The following is a 26028-nucleotide window of genomic DNA, read 5'->3' on the forward strand; positions in this document are numbered from 1 at the left end:
AGCAAAAATAATTACGAATAAATAAAATATCTATGTACGTATACATATATAATATTTATCAGATTAAAGCAATTATGCACGGTTATTAATATTTACATAAGCTGATGTAATAAAACTTGACTCTCTTATTTTATTAAAAACAAATTCACATTTCTGTGTGATTCCAAATCAAATCATTCCATAATTAAAATCTTAGGCAATTTTCTCCAAAAGAGAAATAATTTTTATTTAATAGAAAAATTAACATTTTTTTTGTTTATACATATTTATAATTTTAAATGAGTTTTAAGAATATTAAAAAGTATAAATGCTTAAAAAAGAATACTTACATCTTGTATATGAAGTAATACAAATAATATTACTCCAATCTTTCTTCGACAAAATGATATTTATGTTAATTCATGTCATAATAATTAAGATTCAATAAAGAATCAAGAAACAAAATTGTGTTATCATATAATTAATCAATATATATCAATATATATGTATATATATTGTGTAAAAGGTGCAAATTAGAATAAAAAGTATATCCACACAGAGTAAGATTATCGTTTCAAAAAAATTGCAAATAATTATTATTAATTTGAACGTAGACTGTTAACGTTCTATAATGTGCAAATAGATTCATATGTATAAATATGTATATTCATATGTATAAACTTCAATATCAGGCAATATAAAATATCAATCATTATAATGAGCATCAAACGTAAAATACGGACACTCAGAAATTATCAAAAATATCGCATAACCATATAGTAAGATCAATGAAAATATAATTTAAAGCAGATTATAGCAATGTAAACCACATGCTACTCTCATAGCATACAGACATGTACATATTATGTATATCCCCACAGTAATTTTCGAGAAACATAATTCAGGTCCTGACGGACCACTGAAGGCACGAGTGCCGGTTTCTCGCGGCATATATCGCCGCGGCTTCCTTTCTCTGCTACTTTAGTCCTTTTTTCTTTCTGCTCGTTCGTTCTCTCGACTCGTCAACCCTCCGGTCGCATACCATCTCTTAACCATGTGAGAAATGACTTTCATGAAGCTGAATGCCGCAGCAAATGTCGCGATAATTGAACCTTATAACATTTTATCTTTGCTGCCGTACGATAGTACTGTCGATAATTAAGTCTCTAATGTTTAATTCTGGAAAATTTTATTTATAAGGAAATATCAACAGTGAAACATGATCCATACACTTCAAAAAGTATTAAAATAGTTCAATTTAAAAGAAATAATAAAATAGCTCGACAATTATGTATTTCATATTCTTTTGATATTTTCTAAAAAAATTGGAAGGAAATACCAACAGTGAAACATGATCCATGCACTTCAAAAAGTATTAAAATAGCTCAATTTAAAAGAAATAATAAAATAGCTCGACAATTGTGTATTTGTGTGATATTCTTTTGATATTTTCTAAAAGATAATCGATAAAATTATCTATAAATTTATAATACAAATTTAAATATTTTAAATAATTATAAATTATTATATAATATGATATAAATTATTATGTCAAATATTTTATCTATATTCTAATATTTGTTCATATATTCATTTATATCTATTTCGGAATTGTTCAAGTTTAATTTGCATTACTCTCAATAATATTCAGTTTTGAAGGAATAAATATAAATAAAGGAATGTAAATAAATAAATATAAAATAGCTTTGATTTCACAAAAATTGTACATATGTTTAGATAATTAGAATATAAAAAGGATTGCGAAAATCGAGAGAACAAAAGACGAAAGTGATATTTCAACTGAGTGATTCACAAAGGGCGAATCAAAAAATTAATTACACTTGCCTTATCAAGCCGCTATCCTTATGCTTGCCGATAAGAAACATCAGCACGCCATCCGTCATCTGATTAGCCCACGGTGGTTTCACCCAGATCAGATTCTTGAGATGACCCGCGTACACTGCTGGCAAAATCCAATTCTCGATGCTGATCGCACTGAAAAAGTATAAGAAACAAATATTTTTAATAATTACGGTTAAAATTACTTTAAAATGTTTATAGAATAAACAGCATGTTTTTTTCATGCAATACATTCGCGTGATTTTAATACAGCGTTTCTTACATATATTTTTACATAAAACGCAATATGAAAGAATTTTCTCACGTCTCATACAATTACAATGACATTTACCTGTTACACTGCAATATTAATATATTTACTGAAGCAATTAATTTAATTGCCCCCTAAAATTAACGTCCGATTGCGACACGAGTATAAATTCAAACTAATACGTTTAGTTATGATATTCTTCCCAGTGGTACAAACAGTTAAATATACTCACATGTTGGTACCACTAAATTTTTAAATAAAAATATATTTGCACAGAGAAATTAACCAATCACATTCAATATGTTAAGGACACCATATTGCTTTGTACTAGTCGAGTAATTTTTATGCATATACATGCTCATCTATATAAATTTTTAGGTCAACGACCATCTTTAACAAATAAATAAATAAATAAATAAATATATATATATATATACCCAGATAACCACAGTAATTATTATGACATTATTTTGATGGCAAATGATGCATTTTGACATCAAAATGATGTCATAATAATTACTGTGGCTATCTGGGTATATATCTCCCTCTCTCTCTCTCTCTCTCACTTCAATATTGATGTACATATTATGTTGCATTTAATTGAGAAAATCAATTTCCTCTCATTATCCTACCTTGACACACATATTTTCTACAAAACTGAATCATATATTACGCTCGATTATTCCAAAAAGATAGAATTATTATATATTATACGTACTCGAACAATTGATTCTTATCCCAGACCGTATCGGCCGGCATCTCTTTAGGTATCAGCATATCAGGATGCGAGTCCAGATGTATGAAAGTGTTGTTCTCGAAGGGCAGGTGCTTTGACCCCAGACACCGGTACACGAACGGCAAAACCTGATGATATAAACACAGCACATACAGAAAATATTCATTCAGAAACTAGTAGCACTCGCGTTCGCGCGCGTCCGAAAAATAAACAATTTGGCGGGCAACTAGCGGGTAATGGCGGCGTGATATCGATAGCCCTATCGTTTGAAGTTCGCTCGATAATCGATTCTCGACTCGAGTCGATACGCTGTTCCAGCCAAGTTCAAGAATCCATTTGAGATAAATCGATTTCAATCAGTCTTATTTATGTTATCTACTTGTATTTACAATGTATAATACCTGTTCACGAATACATTTATAAATAAAAGAGCTCGTTTATAAATAAATTTGATTTCTATGTTGATCTCTCGTGAAAAACATAAAAAGGATAAATATATTATTTTATTATCGAGATTTTATAACTTCTCACACTTTTTGAATATAAAATCGTATGAAAATTATGTAAATATGACGAAAATATCGATCAATCTTTTTAGACAGATAGAAATATAAACGTAACCTAGATTTAATATGACACAATAATATATGCATAGATATATAGATATAAAATGTTTTGCTTCATTAGTTTATTATAACTATATAGTTATTAGATAGCACTGTTTTATTTTTCGGACACAGTCCGTATATATGTACTTACGTGGTATTTAAAATTTTGCATAATACTACTACGAATTTCCGAGCGCGCGTACTAACGCGCGAACGCCGCGACGTCACTGCGCAGACGCGAAGTCACGTGACATTACGCGGGCGCAGTCTCAACACGCGCGTTTCACTTGACACTTCTGAACGCGACAGATGCTATCGCTTCAAACGCTTCAATGGAACACGGGATCCAAATGGGACCCGTCGAGAATCATGCTACTAACCTTCGGGGTATTTGTAGTGTCAATTTGAATGCGGCTCTAAATACGTAAACATGCGAGGATGACATGCGAGGTGGGATGCGCCAGCTGTTTCGAGGGTATACCTACCTCGTCGTGATCCTCGACCACGTAGATCGGCGTCCTCTTGAAGTACTTGCGTGCGAACGACATATTTCGCGGTCGCGGAATACGGCGACTTGACGGACGAGTTTGCGACGAGAATATATTAATTACGTTGGACGAAGGAATTACGACGAGACGCGGGGCGATTAAACGGATCGATTTTCTAATTAACAGCCGACACACGACGAAAACGAACGCGGACACTCGAATCGCGGACACACACCGGGAACTGCTTCGCGCGAAAACACGTGTCGCCGACTGAAGTTTGCGCTTGGTCTTTTAGGCGCGCGTCTCAAACGATTATTTCGCGAATAAAGGGACAGGGGCACCGGACAAGGGTTTACTCCAAATTTCTCACGAGACGAGTTTCGTAAGGTGGTTCTCTTTTTTTTTCTCTCTCTCTCTCGTGTCTAGCCTGGTCCCCCTCTTCTCCCCAAGTATGAGGACGCCTTGGAAACCTGATCCTTTCAACTCATAGCCGGCATACGGCGAATGAATGTCCTAGAGTATCATTTGACAGCTTGAATAAATTTATCCTTGACGAATCACTAGATGATATTTTTAGACATATGACATTCAACTTATTATTAATTTTTTAATAAATTTTATTTTTAATTTCTATATATATACACACAGATGCACATATTGTATTTTTATATTTTATTTTTCAGAGGAGAAATATATTTATATTTAGAAAAAAAAGAATTGGAAATATTAAAATCGAGTATTTATTTGACCAAAAATATAAAATCCGAAAAATAAAGTTTCTTTATCCTAATCTATCTATAAATGTCATCTTTATATTATACAAATACATATATATATATATATATATATATATATATATATATATATATAACTGTCAAGATTAACATTTCTGATTAACGCATTCAGCTATTAATATAATAATCAGCTATTATAAAACAACATTCATACATAAAAAAATATTTATACAGGATAAAAAAATTATCTTTTGAATTATTCAATATATAACTCCAAAAATATGTATCGCACACATATATTTACATGCATGTTAACAAATATTACTATCAATTCTTAGAAAAATAACGTGTTAAATTATCCTTATTGCTAGCTGACTGACATATATTCGGTCGATAAGACTATACACGACTCGATCGCAAAAGATCAATCCAATTGCATAATCATTAGGTAGCGTCGCAAATCGAATAGAAGAAAAGGTTACCTCCGACACACAGTTTACATTTCACATGATGCGTATAAAGTATCAGCGATGCGTGACCTTTCGATCGATTCACATGTCATTCTTTGCCGTTGCAACTTGATCATAAATACATTCATGAGAAAAGATTACCTAACAAAAATTTTCCCCATGGTGTTGATATTTTTTGTTTCCACAAACTCACAGAATTCCTTATCATATTTTTTTATTTAATTAATACTGCCTATAATTATTGATCATATGAAATCCAATTCTCGAGCATTTGTGACTTATAAATCTGTAAATGCAACTGATCGGTTTGCTTTCGCAATGATAATAGAAAACTCTCAATATCCATTTCATGCGAGTAAACATCATTTGTTAAATTATCATTTGGCCTATAATTCTGTGAATATTGAGAAGTTCCTCTTGTGTTCACAGTTGTATGTCTTATACAAGCAGTAGCTGAATTACCTACATTCTTTGGATTATTTTTACGAAACTTTAAATGTTTACTAAGTTTGCTATATGAATTATTCGTATTATTATAGAGGACATTATTTGTTTGTGGAGGTACATATCTAGTTTGAAAATTCTGAACTTCCTTGCTACACGTAGTATCCTTTTCACTGGTTTGTCTATGACTACTACTGAATGCCATTTCCTGTTGTTTGTTGAATATAAATTTACTACTTGACTGTTCAATATTTTCATCGAATGATACAGCTGAGCTGCTTGAAGTACTACACATATATTGATTATCATCTTCATTCGTTGACTTATCTGCTTGAGGCAACAGTTCCTTATCATCTTTAAAATCTTCATTCTTTTCTTCTGATTCTTTTCTTCTTGCAAGAGTTTCTTCATTTCCATTAGAAATTGTATTAGTATATTTTTTATCTTGTATTTCGTGCTTAGTTTGATTGACAGTTATATCTTTATTAGACTTAACTTCTTGTATCTCTTCTAATCTTTTTGAATTATTCTTATTTATTATATGTATTTTTGGAGAATCTACTTCAGCAGTTTTCTGATGTTGCATTGTATTATCTTGATTTTCTAAAGAAACTGACTTCTGAGGCACTTCTACGCACTCTGTCAAGTCATTTTTTTCTGAAGAAACCTGCTTTTCAAATTGTTCATGTTCCATTAACATACCATTTCTTTCCAAAGAATCCGACTTTTTAGACAATTGTAAATGGTTCTTCAATTTATCATTTTCTAAATCTCTTTTTGCTGCTTCCTCAATGAGAAATGTCTTCATATCCAAAAATGATAAATTTTGATCTTTTATTTTCTTTATCAAATCACACTTTTCAGTTTCACTCAAAAATGCTATGTAATCTATTATTTCTAATATTTTTTTATTGGGATTATCATGTGTATTAAAATACTGTAATGCCTTGCGATATTCTTCAATCTCGAAATTTGACATCATTAAATTTGGCATATATTCATCACTATTTATAGGATAAGGAAAATATACATCAAATTTAGTTTTTACTGTGCAGAAGCGACTTCTAAATTCTTCTATTTCTTTATACATAGCTAATAAATTATTTGGATTATTTGTCGAATATATATAAGTATCGTCTATTTCTTTCTCATTACGTAATTGTGGAAAGACACATAAGAAAGCCCGTTTCTGTATATTAAGGAAAGTTTTTAAAGCAGAATAATGTTCTTCGTATACTAACTTATGAACAGAATCCGTCATATCTTCATATATATTATGTAATGAACTAATTTCGAGATCAAGTAATTTTTTCCAATTGGAAGCTATTTTCAAAAAAGATTCTTCATCATTTGTACAACTATTACTGTCATTAATTTCTTTAAAATATATTAATAAATAATCATTTAATTTTTTCCATATTTGATTATCTTCGCTAATATCCAATTCGCTTATAGATAATTGCAAATTGTGGATTAAAGTAGAATCTTCCATAGAACATGTATCCTGAGAAAGATTTGTAAATAATTTTTCGTTATTAACCATTTTATTTTCTTCTTTTTCATTCACATCATTTTCTTCTTCTTTTTCATTGGTTGCTGGAGCCTTCATATATTGGATAATATTTTCAATGTCAACACTTCCTTGTTTATAATTCTCTATATTTGATACATCTATTTCAAATACGACATTTTCATTTAATTTTTCCATAAGGGAAGGATTATCTGAATCAAGAGTTATTTTGAACTTATGTACATTCTTTGATCTAGATAAGTCTCCATTTGATAAATCTTTATGCTCTTCTGGAATTTCAACTCCATTAAATTTTGCAACTGACATCTCTTTTTGCTTTTCAGACTGCTGGAGTTTGTTTCTTCCTTGAATTCTTTCTTGAATATAATGTTCAAATAATGAACTAATTTTTATTTTCTCTTTAATTAAATGAATTCTTCTTGACTTCATATTTAAATTATTAGATGCAACTTCATGTTTCTTGTTTTTTGGTGAAATATTGGTATTAGATTTTTCATGTTTTCTACTAATATTTGCAATATTATTCTCTGGTGATGATGTATCATTGAGTGTAGTGTCACACTCTGATGAGCCATTTTTACATTCCTCACTTTTCAGAATAATATTTGCAACATTATTTTCTAATGATGACTTATCACTGACTGCTGCATCCATGGATGAGATACTTTCACATTTTTTATTTTGTTTATCAGTAGAAGTACTTGTAATATTATTTTCTGACAATGTATCATTGACTGATGAAGCTAATAAGCTCGCTGATGTAGATATCATTATAGGTATGCCATTTTCAGATTTTAAAAATGTTCGATCAATGTTTACATTGCTTGTCTCAGACTTTGCATAAACTTTCTCAAACTTTGTAATATCGTCAGCCCAAACATCTTCTGCATAATTAGAATTGAGTTTAAGCAGATAGAAGTTTGATCCACCAACTGAAGTTAACAATTCTCTAAATGACGGAAGTTCGTTTTCAGAAATAATAGTGATAGCAATTCCTCGAGATCCATAACGACCAGCTCTGCCAATCCTATGTAAATACGTCGCCGGATTCTTCGGTACATCAAAATTTATAACCATGTTAATATTTTCTACATCTATACCCCTTGCAGTTAAATCCGTGGACAACATAATTCTACATTCACAGTTTCTTAACTTTTCAATTGTCTCCAATCTTTTAGCCATTTCTTGATTTCCAATAATATATAAGGATGAGAAACCCTTAGAATTAATTTTATTGCTTACTGATTGAGTTCTACAAAAATAGTACAAATTAGAAGAAAAAATAACTATCATATATTAAAAAATTAAATAATTATTAAAAATTACTTTATACATACCGTGATTGATAATTCATAAAGACTATACTTTGCTTAAATGAAATCTTTGTAAAAATTTTCACTAGCTCATCCACTTTTATTTGTACCTGAAAATATAACAGACAATATATAGAAAATCCATTTGTTAATGAAATAAAAGTTACATGTTCAAATCTTATAATAAAGCAAAAACCTGTTTCATAGCATTGAGATGTGCAGGAACCACGGCCACAAATTGTTTGACACCAATCAAAATTGCTGCATCAAGATCTGGCGATGTTAACACTGAAGAAGACATGTATGTTTGTAAAAATGTTTCTAAATCTTCAGGATAAGTAGCACTCGAGGCTACAACTTGCTTTTTGTATGGTAGTTTAGAAAATATGTAACTATAAGAAAAAATTAATATTATTGTAATTTTAGTAATCTAAATTACTAATAATGAATTTAGCTAAAATGCATTAATACAAATTAAAATCTAATATGTACCAACCAAGATATAAAAACAATCATTTTATTTGAGAAAATGCGCAACATAGATATTCTGTTGCACATATAGCTTTCATATCTCAATTTATTACAATGATCTTTAATGCACAAATTTATAGCACTCAAAAAATGCACAACTTTATATAAGTTTAATTTAAATTTAATACTAACTTGATATCTGTTTGAAAATTAATTTCCATTAATTTGTCTGCTTCATCAAGTACAAATAATCTGATTTTTGACACTTTAAGAAATCCCTTTTCAATTAAGTGCCTAATTCTGCCTGGAGCACCAACAGCTATATGGCATTTGATTAGCTTTTTCTTATCTTCTTCTATCGATATGCCACCCACAAAATATTGAACCTTTAATCCTAATAATAACAGTAATAATTAATAACAAATATATAATTGAAAAGATGAAAATCATTTCTCTACAAACAAATAAAGCATCAATTACAAAAATTAAATATACCTTTTATTTTTGAACCTATTGTTTGAAGAACCTGAGATATTTGAATAGAAATCTCCCTGGTAGGTGCTATTATTAAAACTTGTGGAGATAATATTTCAATATCTAATGTTTCAAGAGCAATTACCCCAAATACTATAGTTTTTCCAGTTCCTGATTTTGCACGTACTATCAAATCTGTAAACCATCAATTATATTTTTAGTATATAACTGTCAATCTATCTCTACATTATTAAATATATATATATATATATTGTTAGTACCAAATCCACAACGGCCTAGTGGAATAGCTTTCAACTGAATGGGAGATGGTCGCTGAAAGCCAGCAGCTGTTAATCCAACCAAAATATCTTCGTGAAGACCCATTTGAAAAAATGTAACATCTTCTTGTATCTTTACATCTTTCGTTCGTGATATCTTGTTCAAATCATGTGCAATATGTTGAGCCATTCTTTTCTACCTAAATATGTAAGTCCATGTAAATAAAAATTGCATATATCAAAAATATATAATATTGCATCAATAAACAAAATATGAGCAAGAGCAACTTTTCATAAACTTATTAAATTTAATTATGTTATTTCTGCATTGATAATTGATAAAATTCTTCTAGAAAGAGAACTTTAATAAAAAGGTTAATAACGTAAAAAAAACATAACACAAACAAATTTAACTAAACATATTTAAAGTATCTAACCAATTATTAATAATAATACAAATTTGGACCTGTTTGTTTCAATTTCTTTCTTGTAACACTCTTTATGCCGTCTTCTATAATTTTGAAATCACATAAGTTGCATGCATTTTCAGAAAGCACAACAGCTAATTGAAATGATTGATCGCTCTGTTCTAAAAAATATTCACACCAATCACAGGTAACTATTTGGACCTTTTTTAATATTTAAACCAATCACAAGTAACTATTTGGACTATTATTTCACTGTTCTGTTTTCTGAACACACAGGCATTTTTAGCGGCGCATTTTGCAACTATATATAACTTACCCATAGGATAAAGTAGAGAACTGTCAGTTTTTTGATCAAGACGCTTTTTGGACTACTGGATGCGTACAACATAAATAATACTGTTTTGCAAAATTTTATAATCAATAAAAGTGTATTATTCAATTGTTGTTAAAAAAAAGCAAAAATGGGGCGTCGTTCAATTAACACCACAAAGAGTGGGAAATACATGAATCCCACTGATCAAGCACGTTAGTATCTGAGAATATAACCAACTATCTCTCAAAGAGCATCTCTTCAACAGTTAAAAAGATATATATGTATATAAAATGTGAAATATTATATTTAACTGTTTTTTTATTACAGGAAAGGAAGCACGTAAAAAGGAATTAAAAAAGAATAAAAAACAACGACAACTAGTAAGAGCTGCTGTTTTAAAAGGCAAAGATCCAGCACAGATTATCGAAGAAATGGAGAAGATTGATCAGATGGGTTAGTGGAAAATTATTTTTCCATGGATATGTTTCGATTTCCAAACAATATTATATACTTAATATATTTCTATTTTTTTTTTTCTAGAATACAATGTAATGCAACCACCTCCTTTGAATGAAAAAGTATTGAAGGATAAACGAAAAAAACTTAAGGAGACTTTAGATCGTGTCTTAAAAATGTATGTAAGTAACATTGTAAATTTTCTTCAATAGAGTATTGGTAAGCTTATAACAAAAATTGACAATTGATTTGTTTATTGCAATATAACTAATTTGTCACTTTCTTTTTTAGGCAAAAGATGATCAAGAAAAATGGGCAGAATTGAAGGAACAATTGATACAATATGAACGTAGAAGGATAGACTTGGTGTCTTATTTTGAAGCTGTACGACATGCGCAGCAAGTACAAGTTGATGAAATTCCTTTGCCATCAGCTGCTAATGATATATCTAGGATGTATCCAGGTAAATATATGTTATTCTAAAATATATAATTATAAAACCAAAATGCAAATTTTTTTTCTATAATATAATTTTCTTTTATTTTTCTAACTAATACTAATATTTCTACAGGATCTTTGACATCACAGATCCCATTACCAGATATGCCACAGCCACCTGCACATATGTATCCACCTCATCCTCATTATATATCACAACATCATCCTTTAATGAATATTCCAATACCACCAAGCATCTTAAAAAAGACCAGCGCATATGCAGCTTCTCCATCTGTGCCTACATTGGCACCTAATAAGGAGCCACCTGGTGTGCCACCATTTCCACCTCCCGAACTGTCAAGTGACGATGAAGATATGATTGAACATGTACTTAAATTGAATATTATCTGAATCAACATCAAATTATAAATATAACATATAAGTAATATTAATATTTTTGTGATTAACAGAGTAAAGATCCACCATCAAAATCGAGAACGATACGATTTGCTGATGACAAGGAGGACAAACAAGAGTTAGAAAATAAAGAGAAAGATGTGGAGAAAGAGAAGGAAATGGATAGAGACATGGCGAAAGTCAAGCCAACTACGTTGCAGCAGAAAATGTTGGCAATGGCTGGACAAGATATCGATCAGTTTATGCGAGAAATGGAAGTTGTTCATAAAAAGAGAGAGACTGAGCGTGCTCAGGATCTTAATGCACGATTGTCATTATTGGAAGCTGAAAACGAATCTAATGCTAAATCTAACAATAATAAATCTAATAATAAAGGAGACGACGAAGAGTTGGAACCGCCCGGAGCATCGGATCATCTCTCTGGTCATGGACAACACACGTCTCATCCGTCTCATACGCAGCATACGCAGCAACATGCAATGCCACCGATGGGCATACCACCTCCACCCTTACTTTATCGGCCACCTCCACCGCCTTTACATCTCAGAATGCCGCCGCCGCCACCGCCTCGTATTGGACTCCGTTTACCACCTGGTTAAAATTCTTTCCAATATTTTTTACCTTATATCTTTAAAATTTTTAATATTTATATATTAATATAAATAATAATATAATTATCTATATAAATATAAATTATATATAATTATATATGTATATAAAATCGATTCAATAAGCTTCACAATCATGTGTTTATCAATGAATATATTTGTATATGGAAGAAGTTATATTATATAAATAATTGTTTTACAGGTCCTCCGCCTGGAATGCCAAGAATATTGAGACCCGGACCTCCTAGCATACCTAGAATGCCGCCACCTCAAATGCAAATGTCGAATATGTCGAATATTACGAATGCTCAGATGCAAACGCAATCTGGAACGACTGCACAGCCAAAGACGCCCAATGTTCTTTCTGCTGCACCACAATTAATTAATAGAAAAGACAAAGACGGAAAAAGTAATACCACTATTGAAGCAAAACCACAAATTAGGAATCTAGCTGCTGATGTTACAAGATTTTTACCAACATCTTTGCGAGTTAAAAGAGATGAAAAGAAAAAATTCAGCAGTATTCCCAGAATTACAGAAAGATTACCAGAAACTCAACCACTTAGAGCAACACAACCTAAGACAAAAGATGACGCGTATATGCAGTTTATGCAAGAAATGGAAGGATTACTTTGAAAATTAGTGAAACAATTTACTTTATTCAATTTTATTTAATTGGAGCAATTACTATAAACATTTGTACAATATACAAGCACCATTGAAAACATAACATTCTTGTTATCATTTAATATTTGTGGATGTTTTTAAATATATAAATAAAGATAAAAAAAATATTGAAAGTTTTGAAAAAGTAACATTAAATCAAACTGAATATATTTTAATAAGTAATCATGATAAATAAATATAATAGTAATAAATTTTTATAATTTTTTGAGTTTATTTTTAACTTGTTTTATTTAATAAAAATGTAAGAATATTTAAAATTATAAGTCAGTCTGCTGAATAAATATGCTAACAATTTCTTTATGTAAAGTTTTGTCTAGTTGATTTAAAATTTTAAATTATTATTATTCTCTTAATTTTTTAATTGATCTCGAGAGAAAAATTCTAAATGCAACAAGAAAATTATAAAAATGCTTCAGTCTACATTATATATATATATATATATATATATATATATATATATATACATATATATAAGATAAAAATTAATTGTGAATTATAGTAGCAATCTGTATATGTAAAATAAATTCAAGTATATGCAAGTAAATTATTTTAAATTTTAAATTGTAAAATATATTTTTTTTATATTAAATTAATATATTTCACATTTTTATAAAGAATATTCAATTATTACATATTTACACAAATTTGTTAAATGTAAATCGTCACTTTTCTTTTGCCATTTGTTTTTTTTTTAATGTTATAAAATTTTATAATATATATTATAATTTTATAACAATTTTCCTGTACTGTACAATTTAATTGTAAGAAATAGATTGCACGAACTTTGAAATGTTTCTTGCAATCTCGAGAGCTCTCGAAATATCTTTAAATATCCCGCGCATCGGGCGGCCGCAACATGGCGCACTTGTCATTTCCGATATTCTACGTACGTCATTTCCTTTTTCTTCATGCTACGAATAAGCATAGCGGAAGAATCGAGCAATATCGCATTACCGAAAATTCTCGTGTAGGAACAGTGACAAGTTTCGATCTGTAGTCGTATTAATTCCTACATCTTTTTACAAGTGGTCCTTTTATCGTAAAACGGATCTCTCTGACAGAACAAACGCTCTTACACGTTTGTTAAATCGAAGTTTTAACCAAGGACAATCCGTAGCTAGAGCTTCAAGATGTACACACGAAGCAGGCAATCCTACGGCAATGGTAAAGCATCGTATATTTATTATATAAATGTTTCTTGACTTGCGTATCTTATCGCATCATCGATAACGCGCGGAAAGTATAACGAATAAAGAATAATTTCTCGCGCGAAAAAATCAATAACCTGTATACCGGTTAATGAAGAATGGCGAGTATTGCGTCATTCATGCTCTCTCTATCTCTCCCTTCCTTCCCTTCCTCTCTTTGTTCATCATCAACACGTTGCATGACAACGCTATTTATGAATTATAATTAATAAGCGATATTTGAGCCTCTCAACATATGATTGGTATTAAAAATAAAAAAGTCAAAATATATCAGTTTAGCTTTTGTGAATAATTTATCAATGTACTGAGAGAAATTTATAGTAGTAACAAGCTATCTGGTGTATTTTTTTTAATTTAAAAAAAATTTTTATTTATATTTATTTATTTTTTTTTTTTACAGTAAAAGCTAAAAAGAGTAAGATCCTCGCTCGCAACAATAATCACATGTTATATTTTCTTATGAGGTATTAATAAATAATTCTGTGTTGCAGCACGGAATGCAAATAATCCTCAAAGTCAAGGATCCTATACACCTATGTCTGTAAGTTTTCTCTTTTTTATATCTATAATAATATCTTATATCTATAATATCTATAAGGTCTATTGTTTTACACATATATTAATGATATATTAATATACACTATATATCATACATAGATATATAAAAGTAAACAAAGTAGAGCTATGCAAGGTGCAATAAAGATATTATTATGCAAGATGTATTATAAAAATATTAGTATAAAACACATGTATACATGAATATATAATAGTTAAGATTATTGAATGCAATAATTTTAACTTAAAAGTATTTTTATTTGTATGAAAATATAGTCTTGCACACATTCTCTTGAAGAAAATAGAGGGAGATAGTTGCATAGATATTATTTTATATTAAGAGATTTTTTAAAATTATATTTAAATAAAATTATACAAATACTTTAACAATTCTAGGAAGGAGATATAGAAAAGGGATTGAGAACATTATTAATTTATTCTTATATATGACATATGTGCTTAATTGACTTCATAGGTTGCCTGAAAAATTTTTTTTCCTTTTTTTTTCCTTTTTTTTTCCTGTCTTTCCTATTTGCATAATACTGTAATACAATACTACAATTCTGTTTTTAATATATTGTTCAATATTTTATATTTGATATTTACATATGCACATATATATATTAAAAATATTTATTATAATTTTAATATCTTATTCATTTTTTTACTTTATATTATATATAATAATATAGTACTTTATATCATTTTATAATTAATATAAATTTTAGAGCTTTGATAAAGAAATGATCAAATATAAAATTAATTTTTGCTGGTATAAATCTTACGTTTAGATTAATGCTATAATATGTTACAATATATATATATATATATATAATATGCAGTTTTAAATAATATATAATTTAAAAAATATTAATTATACATAAGATATTGATTAATATCATAATGCTAATTAAATATATAATTTGCTAGTTTTTTATAATTATAATCCAAATATATGAATTCCATTGCTGTACAGCAAGATTGAGTCACTTGCACGTACTAATTAGTGGTTCCTACTTTCCCCTCCCCTGCAACGCAGGTACTAGTAGCTATACAACAGTACCTAGGAGGTGCATTCGACCAGGGACTAGGTCGTCAGTTACCCACATAGCATACCCTACCGTAGGTCGTTTTCTTGGTAGTTCGTGCTGAACTCGTGTCTAAGCAAATTTGATCATTGTAGGGATGCTATATCATAAGAATTCTACTTACTGCATGATTAATCTTTAATTTCGGTTCCAGGATATTTTATTTAAGCCGACTAAGAAATTAAATTTTAGTATTTTAAATATTTACATTAATTTATAATATAATTTTATAATATTAGCGATTTTATAATCTCTTCACTTTTCAAAATGTATTTTAATTTGAATACAGTAAAAAAGCATTATTTGTGTCGAGTTTTTTTTTTCTATAAGAGAGTTTTATTATAATACTAATTACTGAAATACTATTTATTAGTATGTAACATGTATACATTTTTAATTTGACAAAAACTTAGCTCAGTCATGAGTAAAGAGACGTTGGCCACAGTAAAGGTAACATGGTTGGTATGAGCTATGAGGGTAGCATTTAATTTTTCTATAGCACACGATTGCTAGACCTTGGTGGGGTAGCACAACCGTAGTGGTTCCTTGTTTAGCGCGACCCACCCTATGTTTTAGTCTAATACACAAGGAAGTTACCAAACATCGCAATCTACGTCCATTCTACAAAGCGATTGCAAACAAGGCAACATACAAAACTCACAAGGCTTCAAATCACAGTCGCAGCAGCAGCAGCAACAACAACAACAACAGCAGCAGCAGCAGCAACAATCGCCGCAAATGTCAGCAGCCACAGCAACACGATCTTCATCGATGGCACCTACGCAACAAATGAAATCGCAAATGCAACAGCAAGGACAGCAGCAAATGTTACAACAGCAGCACCAGCAGTCACCGTCGCAACAACAACCTCAACAACTTATGCAGCAGCAGCAGCAGGCACCTACTCCAGTTCCACGATTGAAACCAATCTTAAAACAAAGTATAGCAAGTGTGCCACCAGTTACACCTGCCCTACAAATTACATCTGTGACTTCCCAGCCTTGTGTGCCTCCTGTAGTATCTACTCCAACTTCTACAAATAACAATTCTGATGGTAATAATGATAGTACAAAAACAGAGGATACAGATGATATTGAAATGCAAGATGCTCAACCAAGATGGCGGAGAAAAATTCCTGGATGTAAATACTTACAAATTAATTATAAATTAATTAAAGAAATATACACAATTGTGTATATTTATATATATTCAAATTATAATTATGTGTGTGTGTGTGTGTGTGTGTGTGTGTGTGTGTGTGTGGGTGTGGGTGTGGGTGTGTGTGTGTGTGTGTGTGTGTGTGTGTATAAATTTTAATTTGAATATTAAATATATTTTTATAATATAAAAACATATCAAAGATTTGATCGTGTCATAATATCTGAATTTTAAATTTTTAATCAAATTTTAATAATTTTTTAAATAATTACATGTTATAGCTCATGTAGATATCTTCAATACATAATCAAGTCATGTTTTAAAAATATTTAAAACATCTGTCCAAATTGAGAGTGTAAATAACTCAGAAAATTACAAAAATTATAATGTTAAACACATTTATTGTTTATACTATAATATAAAATTCAATTTTGCTTTTATGATGACATTTCACTGCGCAAATTTGAAGATTCAGGAATGTCAAGTGCTCTGACACTATATCATTGAGCATTGATTCTCCTGTAATCAATGTGAATATTTATACTGACATATATAATAAACCTTAATTATTTGTATCATTACATTTATATATCTAATATAACCATTTTTTGTTTAGTTAAGGTAAATAAAAAATTGAAACGTCTTCGTATGAACCAGCGTCTAAGAAAAACTTTGCAGCCTAAAAATGCAATCATGGTTTTAAACGAAATGAAAGCCGGAGTTCAATTTACATTCCCTGAAACTCAAAGTCACATGACAAACTCACTTTATCTTGTTCATGCTGAGGTAACACTATAAGAGTTTTCACACACACTATGCTATTATTTTGTCTCTTATTAACTTTCTATTATAATTTTTGCAATGCATATTATTTAACATTTAATATACAATACTGGTATCCATGTCTCTTTCAAATGCATTAATAATATAATTTATATTATTACAGCTTGATGGTAAAACTTACGTTGGACAAGGATTGTCTAAACCACTTGCTCGTCAAAATGCAGCCGAGAATGCATTAAAAGCTTTATTACTTGAAAAGATGACGGCAGCATCTATGAAAGCACGTATAGATGCTGAATCAGATGGGCAAGTTAATTTATCTGATGGAGCAGTAAAGGAAGATAGTAATGAAGACAGTATTGCTATGGACACTAGTACTAATGAAGACGAAATTCCATGGAGTTCACTGGCCAGTTTTGCACTTTATAAACTTTTCCTTGAATGGCATAATCAAGGAACATCAGTTCCAGTTCCACGACCTGGTTTGCCAGTTACAAAAGGAGCTAAAAAAGATAATCCTAATACACCTAAAGCTCCCATTCAAAAGGAACTTCCACCTAATCCTGTGAATATACATCCAGTTATGTTATTGAATCAAATGAAGCCTGGACTAACATATGCAGAGCTCAGTCGTGTTGGTAATCCACCAAATACAATGTTCACTCTAGCTGTTGAAATCGATGGATGTGAATATTCAGGAACAGGTATATATAGGCTTTAAAACAATTATTGCAAGATATTTTTGTTATTATTAATGAATAAATAATTTTTGTTTTATAGCTAAAAACAAAAAGGATGCCAAAAAGGCAGCAGCTAAGGCGGCTCTGTTAGCATTATACAATTTATCCTATCCTGAAGATTTTAAACAGGAAAATATGGTAATAAATGTTTAAAGTACATGAAGTCTCATTTATACACTTACTGTGTATAAAATCTTAAAATTTTTTCAAATAAAATTTTTTTTTCCAACAAATAAAATTAATTTTTATTTACAAATTATAGATAATTACATCTGATAAAGATCTGTAGTGCATACACTGATGTCCATATTATTTTTACATATTAACAACCTTGTATTGTTCGTATAATTCTTGCAATTTATCTTTACACTATCATTATATAATTTCTATTACATGTCAAAATGTAGATATAGACTAAGTTACACAATTCGAATAATTTATGTATATGCAATTATTTTACAATTTTTCGAATATTCTGTATTAATATAAATTATTTTTAATGACATTCTAGAATTAAAAAAAAATAAGTTCACATAATTACGTAAGAAAATTAATTTATAGTATATAGAAACTATATTCAATTTTCTTTTTTATTGCTTTTTTTCTATCTATTGTAAAAGTAATATGACCCATTCGAATTGCATAACTTATTTTGTATATTGATTATATATATGATATTAATACAATATAAATATTCACATTTTGTCTCTTTATAATTGAGAATTTTATAGGTGAGCTTATTTAGCTCATTCATGCTCACACCTCACTTTTAAAATATTTAATTACAATCAAGTAAAACCTATTTACTTAACCTACATCCAACATATTATCATAAATATATATATATATATATATATATATATATATATATATATATATAGATTACATAAAAGAACAAAATATCATTTTCTTGAATGTCATATATATGTGACATATTAAATATATATTTTCTACTATAATAGAATATATATATATATATATATATATATATATATATAATATATATATAAATTACATAAAAGAACAAAATATCATTTTCTTGAATGTCATATGTATATGACATATTAAATATATATTTTCTACTATAATAGAATCTGGATATCATATATTTATTATTTTTCTTTCTATTTATCAAAAAAGCAAGAAATAATTTTATAATTATGACTTACATTTTTTGTGTTTCTTTTATGATTAATTAAAAGTGCTTACATTTTTGTTGCACTAGTTCTTTCAGAAAAGCAACTTAAAACGAGAAATAATGAATATTGCTTTTATTCAAAATTATTAATACTTTAATTATTATATTTCATTATACAAAAGCAGTTTAGAATGACAAGCCGAACACAAATCCATATTTGAAATATTCTTTAATATGTATATTTCAAAAGATTAAATATATTCTTATTTAAAATTTCAAGAATTTCATCAAACAATTTACTTCACAATATAGCAAAAAATAAATTTTACAATATAATAATTCATAGAAATCAACTTGAAATTTTTATTATAATCATATGTTGACTGTAATAATAATATTGGTGACAATTGATTACCATATTGCATAGTACTAAGTATATTGTTAAAGACAATATTGTAATGAATGTAATGAATATATTCAATTAATGTATTCAATAAAATTATCAATCTTTACAAAATGTATAACATGTTTATTTTGTATATATGTTTTATAACATACTTGTATATATTTTCTAGCGAGATAAAATATGTATATATTACAAAATATTATAAAAAATAAGTAAACAATTTAGATTTTTAAGAATACGATTTTCTTTTACTACAATTTTGATTAATGTCACATTTACTACAATTTTAATGTAATGATATATTACAAATATATATTTTAAATTATATCAGGTAAGAACAAATTGATCTATATTATACAAGTTATATATATTTTTTATTTTTTGTTTATTTTGTGCATATATAAAATATCTCAAGCTATTTTATTAGTGAATTTTATAATCGAAATATATTTTGAAATCTATTTTGATCATGTATATTTGTAATTATTTATTTAGATTTAGATTGATTATATTTGTATCAAGTAATGGTTACTATAGCAACAATTGCCAAACAATAATGTGTTCTATATTGTTGTGTATGTTTACATTAAGTTCATAATACAAGTATTCCTGCAACAGGCATTATTAAATAATGCATACATTAAAATTGATAATGATAGGACCAACTAAGGTAAAAGATAATTCTTCATTAATTGAAAATTCATGATAAGAATTGAGAAAGAATATACACATAAAATGTTTTATATAGTAATACAAGTGAAACAATGGTCACAGATATATATTCATTCATTTATTTATTAGAGCGGGAAGACTACGATAGCGAATTTTTTAGCAGATGCTACAGAAATTCCATATGATTATCGTCCAACTCAAGGTGTACGAATACTAGAGTTTGAAGTGAATGACATTGAAATAAACGATGAACACGTCTCAAGGGACATCGAGCTGTGGGATTGTAGTGGAGATTATAAGTATAGTGAAAAATAGCATGTATTTTCGCAAAATTAAATTTTAAATGAAAGAAAGACGGGATATTTTAAATATATTTCACAGATTTAAAAGCTGCTGGCCAGCTATACGTAAAGGCGTGCATGGTGTAATACTTGTATATAGTGCAAAAATACAGGATTCTTCAACACAGTTGAAAGAATTTTATGATTATTTCATAAATCGAGCGAAACTGGGTCCAAACAATTGTGTAATATTCTTTTTTAATCCTGATAATACTGCATCAAGTGCATCAAAAATTATTTGTAAGTATATTAATAATATATATATAAACACAATTATGAATCAAATTGTTTTAATGTTACAAATATATAAAATAACGCATATTATTAATTTTTATATTTTATATAATTAAAGCATCTAGCTTCTCTAATGTCTCTCATGTCAAGTGTAATGTGGATGATGATGGGGATAAACTAAAAGATGATTTTCGATTATTCTTAAATACCTTAATGACAAAACTGCAAGAAAACAAAGAAGAAAAATTAATATTGAATGACAATATATTATTCTCTAAATAATATATATTTATTTTTATAGTAATTATGTATAAATAATGAAAAACATTCTTTTTTTATTATTAATATTTACTTCTGTATTGCCGACAATTTACCCAGTCACCAATATTTTTTCGTATTATATTTTTACAAAGTGTATCACAGAATAATGATTAAATATTATTTACAAATAAAAGTTACATTTTTCCATGATTATAAGAAAATTTATTAAGATTTATTTTATTTCTTTGGCTAAAGCTGCTGTTAATTCTTTCCAAGCTTTTTCTACTTGTTCTAGTGTAATTTCATGAGACCATAAAGTACATATGACAACATTAGCTTCTTTAACTTGCTCTGTATTACTCGGTTGTATTTCAATTCTTGACTTTGCTGCTTCCTCAGATAATTCATTTCTATTCATTATTCGTTTGATAGCCTGTAAGTACATTGAAATAAACTGATAAAGAAAAATTAACGTTATATAAATAACTATTACAAATATGCAAACATAACAGAAGTTTAAAAAATATATAAAATATAGATATTTGTATATAATACACATATATATTATGTATTAAATATAATATAAGCAAACAATTTTATTTGCCAGATAAAAACCAACTTCATTTTGTGGAATGATACAAGTCCAAATTTCATGGCATACATTCTGCCATTTAGCTTGAATTAAAACAGCTGCTTCCATTACAATGATATTATAACCCTTTGAATAAAGAATATCTATTTGTTTTTTAGCTTCTTGCAGAATTAAAGGCCAGATTAATTTATTTAAGTTTTCCAGTTGTTCCTAAAATATGTGATTCGTTAGATAAAATAATATATATTAATAGACCTAAAATATATGAAATATTATATACAGATACACACAATATATATATACCTTATTATTAAAAACTATGTCACCAAGTTTTTTTCTATTTATAAATCCATCTGAATTGAGAATGGAAGAACCAAAATGATCAAGTATTGCACGAAAACAATCTTTTCCAGGTAAATATAGATCGTGAGCCAGTTTATCACAATTTACAAGGCCAGCGCCGAGTTTTTCCAACTTTTCAGCAACTGAAGATTTTCCGCTTGCAATACCACCCGTTAAACCAATAATATATGGTTTTAAAGGCTTATCATTTATCCTCTATAATGTAAAAAATAAAAAATTATTAATTAATTTATAGATTGAAATATGCAAATTGAGGAATCTGAGAATCTCGGAAAATCTGTAATTATAATTTAATGATTTATTATTATATTGTATTGTAAATATTTTGTAGAAAACCTACAGGAGCTTGAAGTCTTGTGCCAAGTAATCGTATCCTGTGATTACTAGAACTAATTTTTGATTCTTCAATATCATTATAGCATTCATCCAATGCTAATTCTACTGTATAAATATCTAGTTTGCTTAAATTTTTTTGCAAACGTAATTCATTGACTTTGTCACCTCCACGTTTTGTTTCCTCACTCACAACTATCATCTCAAGTGTTGGGTCTTCTTTAGTAGGTCCATACATATCATTGATAGGAACAACATTGTGCATTATTGATGGATCTACATCTTCTAAAAATTCTTTAATTCCAGTTATCCTTTGTGTACACGGTTGTATAAGTTCCCACAATAATTTGCCTGAAAATATTATACATTTTTATAATTATCCAAAAACACTTGATTAAATCATCTTCTTTATCTAAAGTTCAAAGATATTACTGTCCTGAAATATTAAATCAAATCACATTACATAATACAAGTTACAAGAAAAGTCATTACCAGAAAGCATATTAGTGTCTGTTACACCAACAGTAAGTTTTTCTGTACAACGTAAAGCAGCTTCGCTTAATAAGATCTTATGACCATTGTGCAATCGATCAAACGTGCCACCCAGCACTACATTTTTGTAAGTTTTTACATTCTGTATAGCATGTTCCGCATCATTATGATCGTTTTGCTCTTGATCGTTACAAGTAACAAAGCTGTAATCCATCGATGCATTAGCTAAACAATCCTGTATGAATGTATCTGCCTCTTTCTTACTGTAGGTTTGATCGAAGATCACTATTTCCACTGGTTTCTTAGTATTTATGATGGATTTACCAGGGTGTTTCATGTTAGTAAGTAGAACACGAATGTCAAGTCGAGAGGCAATTGTGGAAGTGTTTACATATATGTCTGTGATATTTTTAGAATACTGCAGGCCTCTCTGTTGCGATATCGCGATATTATAATTTCCTGGTGTAAAAATATTTTTCTCTGGAAGATACTGAATGTACAGTGTTTTCAAAACATGCTTCTTAATCACAGGCAATAATTTCCTCACTCTCGCAGGATTTGTCAAAATTAATAAACCAGTATTTGCCATGTCAGAAGAGTACATTAAAACTGCTTCTACTTTTAGAACGCACCTCTTTAATTTACAATTAAAATATTATCAGACTTTGAACCAGGAGGTTCAGAAAATTATGCAACTAATCAGCTAATTTTTCGAACTTGATTTTTAAGTTTTAAGAATTCTTTTTATTTAATTTTATGTCGTTGTACGTAGTAGCAATTAATTAAATGAAATTACACACATTTTCCACATATAAAACACTATTTATTATAAACTATTAAACCACTAAAAGTCAGAAAACAATAATAAACCTTATCGTCTCGAACAAGTTATTACATGTTTCTTATTCCAATGTCCAAATATTTATTTCAAAATAAACAAAAAATTTTAGAAAAATATCTCTGTTACAATAAAATAAAAACAAAAATGTATTTTATAAGTGCCGCGTCATCAGCTGTAAAGAATAACAAATATATATAGCACTAGCACAGATTAATAGACAGATCGCCAAAGGCCTGCCTAAAGAAGAGACCGCCATCTTCGTGCGATAGACTTTGCCCCTTACCGACACACTTTGCCCCTGGTTCGAGTCCGTGCTAAATTCGTAGACTTGAACCAAAAGACTTTGCCCCTGGTTCGAGTCCGTGCTAAATTTCGTAGACTCGACCAAAAGACTTTGCCTCTGGTGCAAGTCCAGGCTAAATTCGTTTGACATTACCAACAGACTTTGCCCCTGGTGCGAATCCAGGCTAATTGATCATGAGACCAATTTGAGAGATTTGGCCCCCGTTGTGTGTGTGTGTGTGTGTGTGTGTGTGAGAGAGAGAGAGAGAGAGAGAGAGAGAGAGAGAGAGAATATTTTACATATATGCATATATATATAAAATTTATTAAATATAAAAAATATATTTTTTACACATAAAATGTTTTTTTATTGAAATAATCACGATTTTAAATGTGATATAACACAGTGTTCAAAAATTTTTTAATTAAATTTTTTAATTAAATTTTATTAAAGAAAATTACTTGAAATTTTTTACATTAAGAATTTAAAGGCTCCTTATTCTCTTGTAGAAATTTATCACTACGCCAATTAAGGGTCGGCAGTACACCCAGGCAAACTCCGAATTGATATTGGAGACCTCGTGCGGTGACAACGCGAAACTCCGGTTTCAGTGTTGCCAACGCCGAGAAACCAATTCTCGGGTTTTATGTAGTGGTGTATGTCTGTACACGTACATACACCACTGCATCGCTCACGCGGACGCACGTAAGAGAGACAAGGACCGATAATCACGTGTTCTCCTTGTTCCTCTACCGTGCCGGTATACGCGAGATGCCGCCTAAAAATGCTTTCTGGCCTTCCGTAGCAGAAAGCAGTAACGTAGCAAGACTAATAAGCACCCATTTTTGTAAATTTTATATATGCTTATGCACATATGTGGATATATTATTTATATATAAATATATATATATAAAATATACTAATTTACTCTCAATTATATATGCTACTGTTATTATTTATCATTAGACAATTATAAAACAGAGGTTAGAGATTTGGTCTGACTACACTGGCCTCAAATTAAAGTTGTATATATATTTATTTTAACGTTTCGACCATACGGGATGTGGTCCTTTTCAAAAATACAGATTGGAATATCAGAGAGTTACAGCATTTTGTCTTTAAAATTTAAGCGCAAATTATGATTCGGAGAGATTTAACTTGTCAAATAATAAAATATAAAATAAATTATAAAACATATACATATATAATTTGTAGTGCTATATATATATATGTTTTATAATTGTCTAATGATAAATAATAACAGTAGCATAATTGAAAGTAAATTAGTCTACAATGTTAGACACGGGTACTTATTAGATTTGATAATTTATTGCTTATACTTTTTCGAGAGACAAGAATAAGAGAACGAATATAAATTATTATTAGCTTGTATAGCAATCATAGATTGACGAATATGCGTTGGTTATTCTTGATTTCTTTTCTATTATTGATGTTATTGTATAATTTGCTCCATAAATACTTATAACATAAAAGAACTTATGTCGAGTAATATTGATCAATGCAAAGGATGTTCAGTATGTATCACCCAGTAAATTA

At 29.0% G+C, this 26028-nt stretch overlaps 6 protein-coding genes across 9 annotated transcripts in view; 3 read left to right on the forward strand and 3 right to left on the reverse strand.

Moving 5' to 3' along the window:
* Nucleotides 1-4381, reverse strand: part of MESR6 (misexpression suppressor of ras 6) — a 593526-nt gene extending 589145 nt beyond the window's left edge. The window contains exons 1-3 of the mRNA XM_029302390.2: nucleotides 3919-4381; nucleotides 2808-2953; nucleotides 1825-1974 (exon numbers count right to left, since the gene is read on the reverse strand). Coding sequence (XP_029158223.1) covers nucleotides 1825-1974; nucleotides 2808-2953; nucleotides 3919-3981 — 359 coding nt within the window. The 5' untranslated portion in view covers nucleotides 3982-4381. The remainder of the gene's footprint in view (nucleotides 1-1824; nucleotides 1975-2807; nucleotides 2954-3918) is intronic.
* Nucleotides 4382-4935: 554 nt separating this feature from the next.
* Nucleotides 4936-10210, reverse strand: LOC114930543 (uncharacterized). The gene is made up of 7 exons (XM_029302336.2): nucleotides 10103-10210; nucleotides 9640-9836; nucleotides 9380-9553; nucleotides 9077-9278; nucleotides 8610-8805; nucleotides 8438-8523; nucleotides 4936-8352 (listed from the first exon to the last, which is right to left on the reverse strand). The coding sequence occupies exons 2-7, from the start codon at nucleotides 9824-9826 to the stop codon at nucleotides 5364-5366; spliced, it is 3834 nt and encodes a 1277-aa protein (XP_029158169.2). The 5' UTR covers nucleotides 9827-9836; nucleotides 10103-10210; the 3' UTR covers nucleotides 4936-5363.
* Nucleotides 10211-10385: 175 nt separating this feature from the next.
* Nucleotides 10386-13026, forward strand: LOC114930544 (uncharacterized). Its single transcript, XM_029302337.2, has 7 exons — nucleotides 10386-10589; nucleotides 10705-10830; nucleotides 10918-11015; nucleotides 11125-11296; nucleotides 11405-11658; nucleotides 11742-12282; nucleotides 12499-13026. Exons 1-7 carry the CDS (start codon nucleotides 10526-10528, stop codon nucleotides 12930-12932), a joined length of 1689 nt encoding a protein of 562 aa, XP_029158170.1. The 5' UTR covers nucleotides 10386-10525; the 3' UTR covers nucleotides 12933-13026.
* An 846-nt stretch (nucleotides 13027-13872) lies between these two features.
* LOC114930563 (double-stranded RNA-specific editase 1) lies at nucleotides 13873-19055 on the forward strand. Of its 4 annotated transcripts, none has more exons than XM_029302371.2 (8): nucleotides 13873-14147; nucleotides 14592-14606; nucleotides 14683-14732; nucleotides 16411-16975; nucleotides 17609-17778; nucleotides 17939-18479; nucleotides 18556-18653; nucleotides 18778-19055. In XM_029302371.2, the coding sequence occupies exons 1-8, from the start codon at nucleotides 14114-14116 to the stop codon at nucleotides 18802-18804; spliced, it is 1500 nt and encodes a 499-aa protein (XP_029158204.1). In that variant the 5' UTR covers nucleotides 13873-14113; the 3' UTR covers nucleotides 18805-19055. The 4 variants fall into 4 exon arrangements, with proteins under 4 accessions (XP_029158204.1, XP_029158206.1, XP_029158205.1 ...); XM_029302373.2 differs by having other exon boundaries at nucleotides 13874-14147; nucleotides 16513-16975; nucleotides 18778-19047; XM_029302372.2 differs by lacking the exon at nucleotides 14592-14606 and having other exon boundaries at nucleotides 13874-14147; nucleotides 18778-19047.
* Nucleotides 19056-20489: 1434 nt separating this feature from the next.
* LOC114930571 (intraflagellar transport protein 22 homolog) lies at nucleotides 20490-21653 on the forward strand. The gene is made up of 4 exons (XM_029302385.2): nucleotides 20490-20729; nucleotides 20861-21030; nucleotides 21113-21312; nucleotides 21425-21653. The coding sequence occupies exons 1-4, from the start codon at nucleotides 20691-20693 to the stop codon at nucleotides 21586-21588; spliced, it is 573 nt and encodes a 190-aa protein (XP_029158218.1). The 5' UTR covers nucleotides 20490-20690; the 3' UTR covers nucleotides 21589-21653.
* Ppat-Dpck (Bifunctional Phosphopantetheine adenylyltransferase - Dephospho-CoA kinase) lies at nucleotides 21559-24468 on the reverse strand. Its single transcript, XM_029302384.2, has 5 exons — nucleotides 23348-24468; nucleotides 22863-23206; nucleotides 22463-22717; nucleotides 22187-22369; nucleotides 21559-22000 (listed from the first exon to the last, which is right to left on the reverse strand). Exons 1-5 carry the CDS (start codon nucleotides 23949-23951, stop codon nucleotides 21800-21802), a joined length of 1587 nt encoding a protein of 528 aa, XP_029158217.1. The 5' UTR covers nucleotides 23952-24468; the 3' UTR covers nucleotides 21559-21799.
* Between the last annotated feature and the right edge of the window lie 1560 nt (nucleotides 24469-26028).

Source organism: Nylanderia fulva, unplaced genomic scaffold, assembly GCF_048542155.1.
Source record: "Nylanderia fulva isolate GAGA-0341 unplaced genomic scaffold, ASM4854215v1 Scaffold30, whole genome shotgun sequence".
NCBI lineage: Eukaryota > Metazoa > Arthropoda > Insecta > Hymenoptera > Formicidae > Nylanderia > Nylanderia fulva.

Coding starts and splice junctions, on each gene's coding strand:
- Ppat-Dpck (XM_029302384.2), bottom strand. CDS start 23,951: ATGTACTCTTCTGACATGGCAAATACTGGTTTATTAATTTTGACAAAT. Junction 22,370..22,462: donor ACATAGTTTTTAATAATAAG/GTATATATATAT, acceptor CACATATTTTAG/GAACAACTGGAAAACTTAAA. Junction 22,001..22,186: donor GTATCATTCCACAAAATGAA/GTTGGTTTTTAT, acceptor ATGTACTTACAG/GCTATCAAACGAATAATGAA.
- LOC114930563 (XM_029302371.2), top strand. CDS start 14,114: ATGTACACACGAAGCAGGCAATCCTACGGCAATG. Junction 16,976..17,608: donor GCGGAGAAAAATTCCTGGAT/GTAAATACTTAC, acceptor TTTTTTGTTTAG/TTAAGGTAAATAAAAAATTG. Junction 17,779..17,938: donor TTTATCTTGTTCATGCTGAG/GTAACACTATAA, acceptor ATATTATTACAG/CTTGATGGTAAAACTTACGT.
- LOC114930571 (XM_029302385.2), top strand. CDS start 20,691: ATGCATACATTAAAATTGATAATGATAGGACCAACTAAG. Junction 21,031..21,112: donor GATTGTAGTGGAGATTATAA/GTATAGTGAAAA, acceptor TATATTTCACAG/ATTTAAAAGCTGCTGGCCAG. Junction 21,313..21,424: donor AAGTGCATCAAAAATTATTT/GTAAGTATATTA, acceptor ATATAATTAAAG/CATCTAGCTTCTCTAATGTC.
- LOC114930543 (XM_029302336.2), bottom strand. CDS start 9,826: ATGGCTCAACATATTGCACATGATTTGAACAAGATATCACGAACGAAA. Junction 8,806..9,076: donor AATTTTCAAACAGATATCAA/GTTAGTATTAAA, acceptor TTTTTCTTATAG/TTACATATTTTCTAAACTAC. Junction 8,353..8,437: donor TTTATGAATTATCAATCACG/GTATGTATAAAG, acceptor CTATTTTTGTAG/AACTCAATCAGTAAGCAATA.
- LOC114930544 (XM_029302337.2), top strand. CDS start 10,526: ATGGGGCGTCGTTCAATTAACACCACAAAGAGTGGGAAATACATGAAT. Junction 11,297..11,404: donor TATATCTAGGATGTATCCAG/GTAAATATATGT, acceptor ATATTTCTACAG/GATCTTTGACATCACAGATC. Junction 11,659..11,741: donor ATGAAGATATGATTGAACAT/GTACTTAAATTG, acceptor TGTGATTAACAG/AGTAAAGATCCACCATCAAA.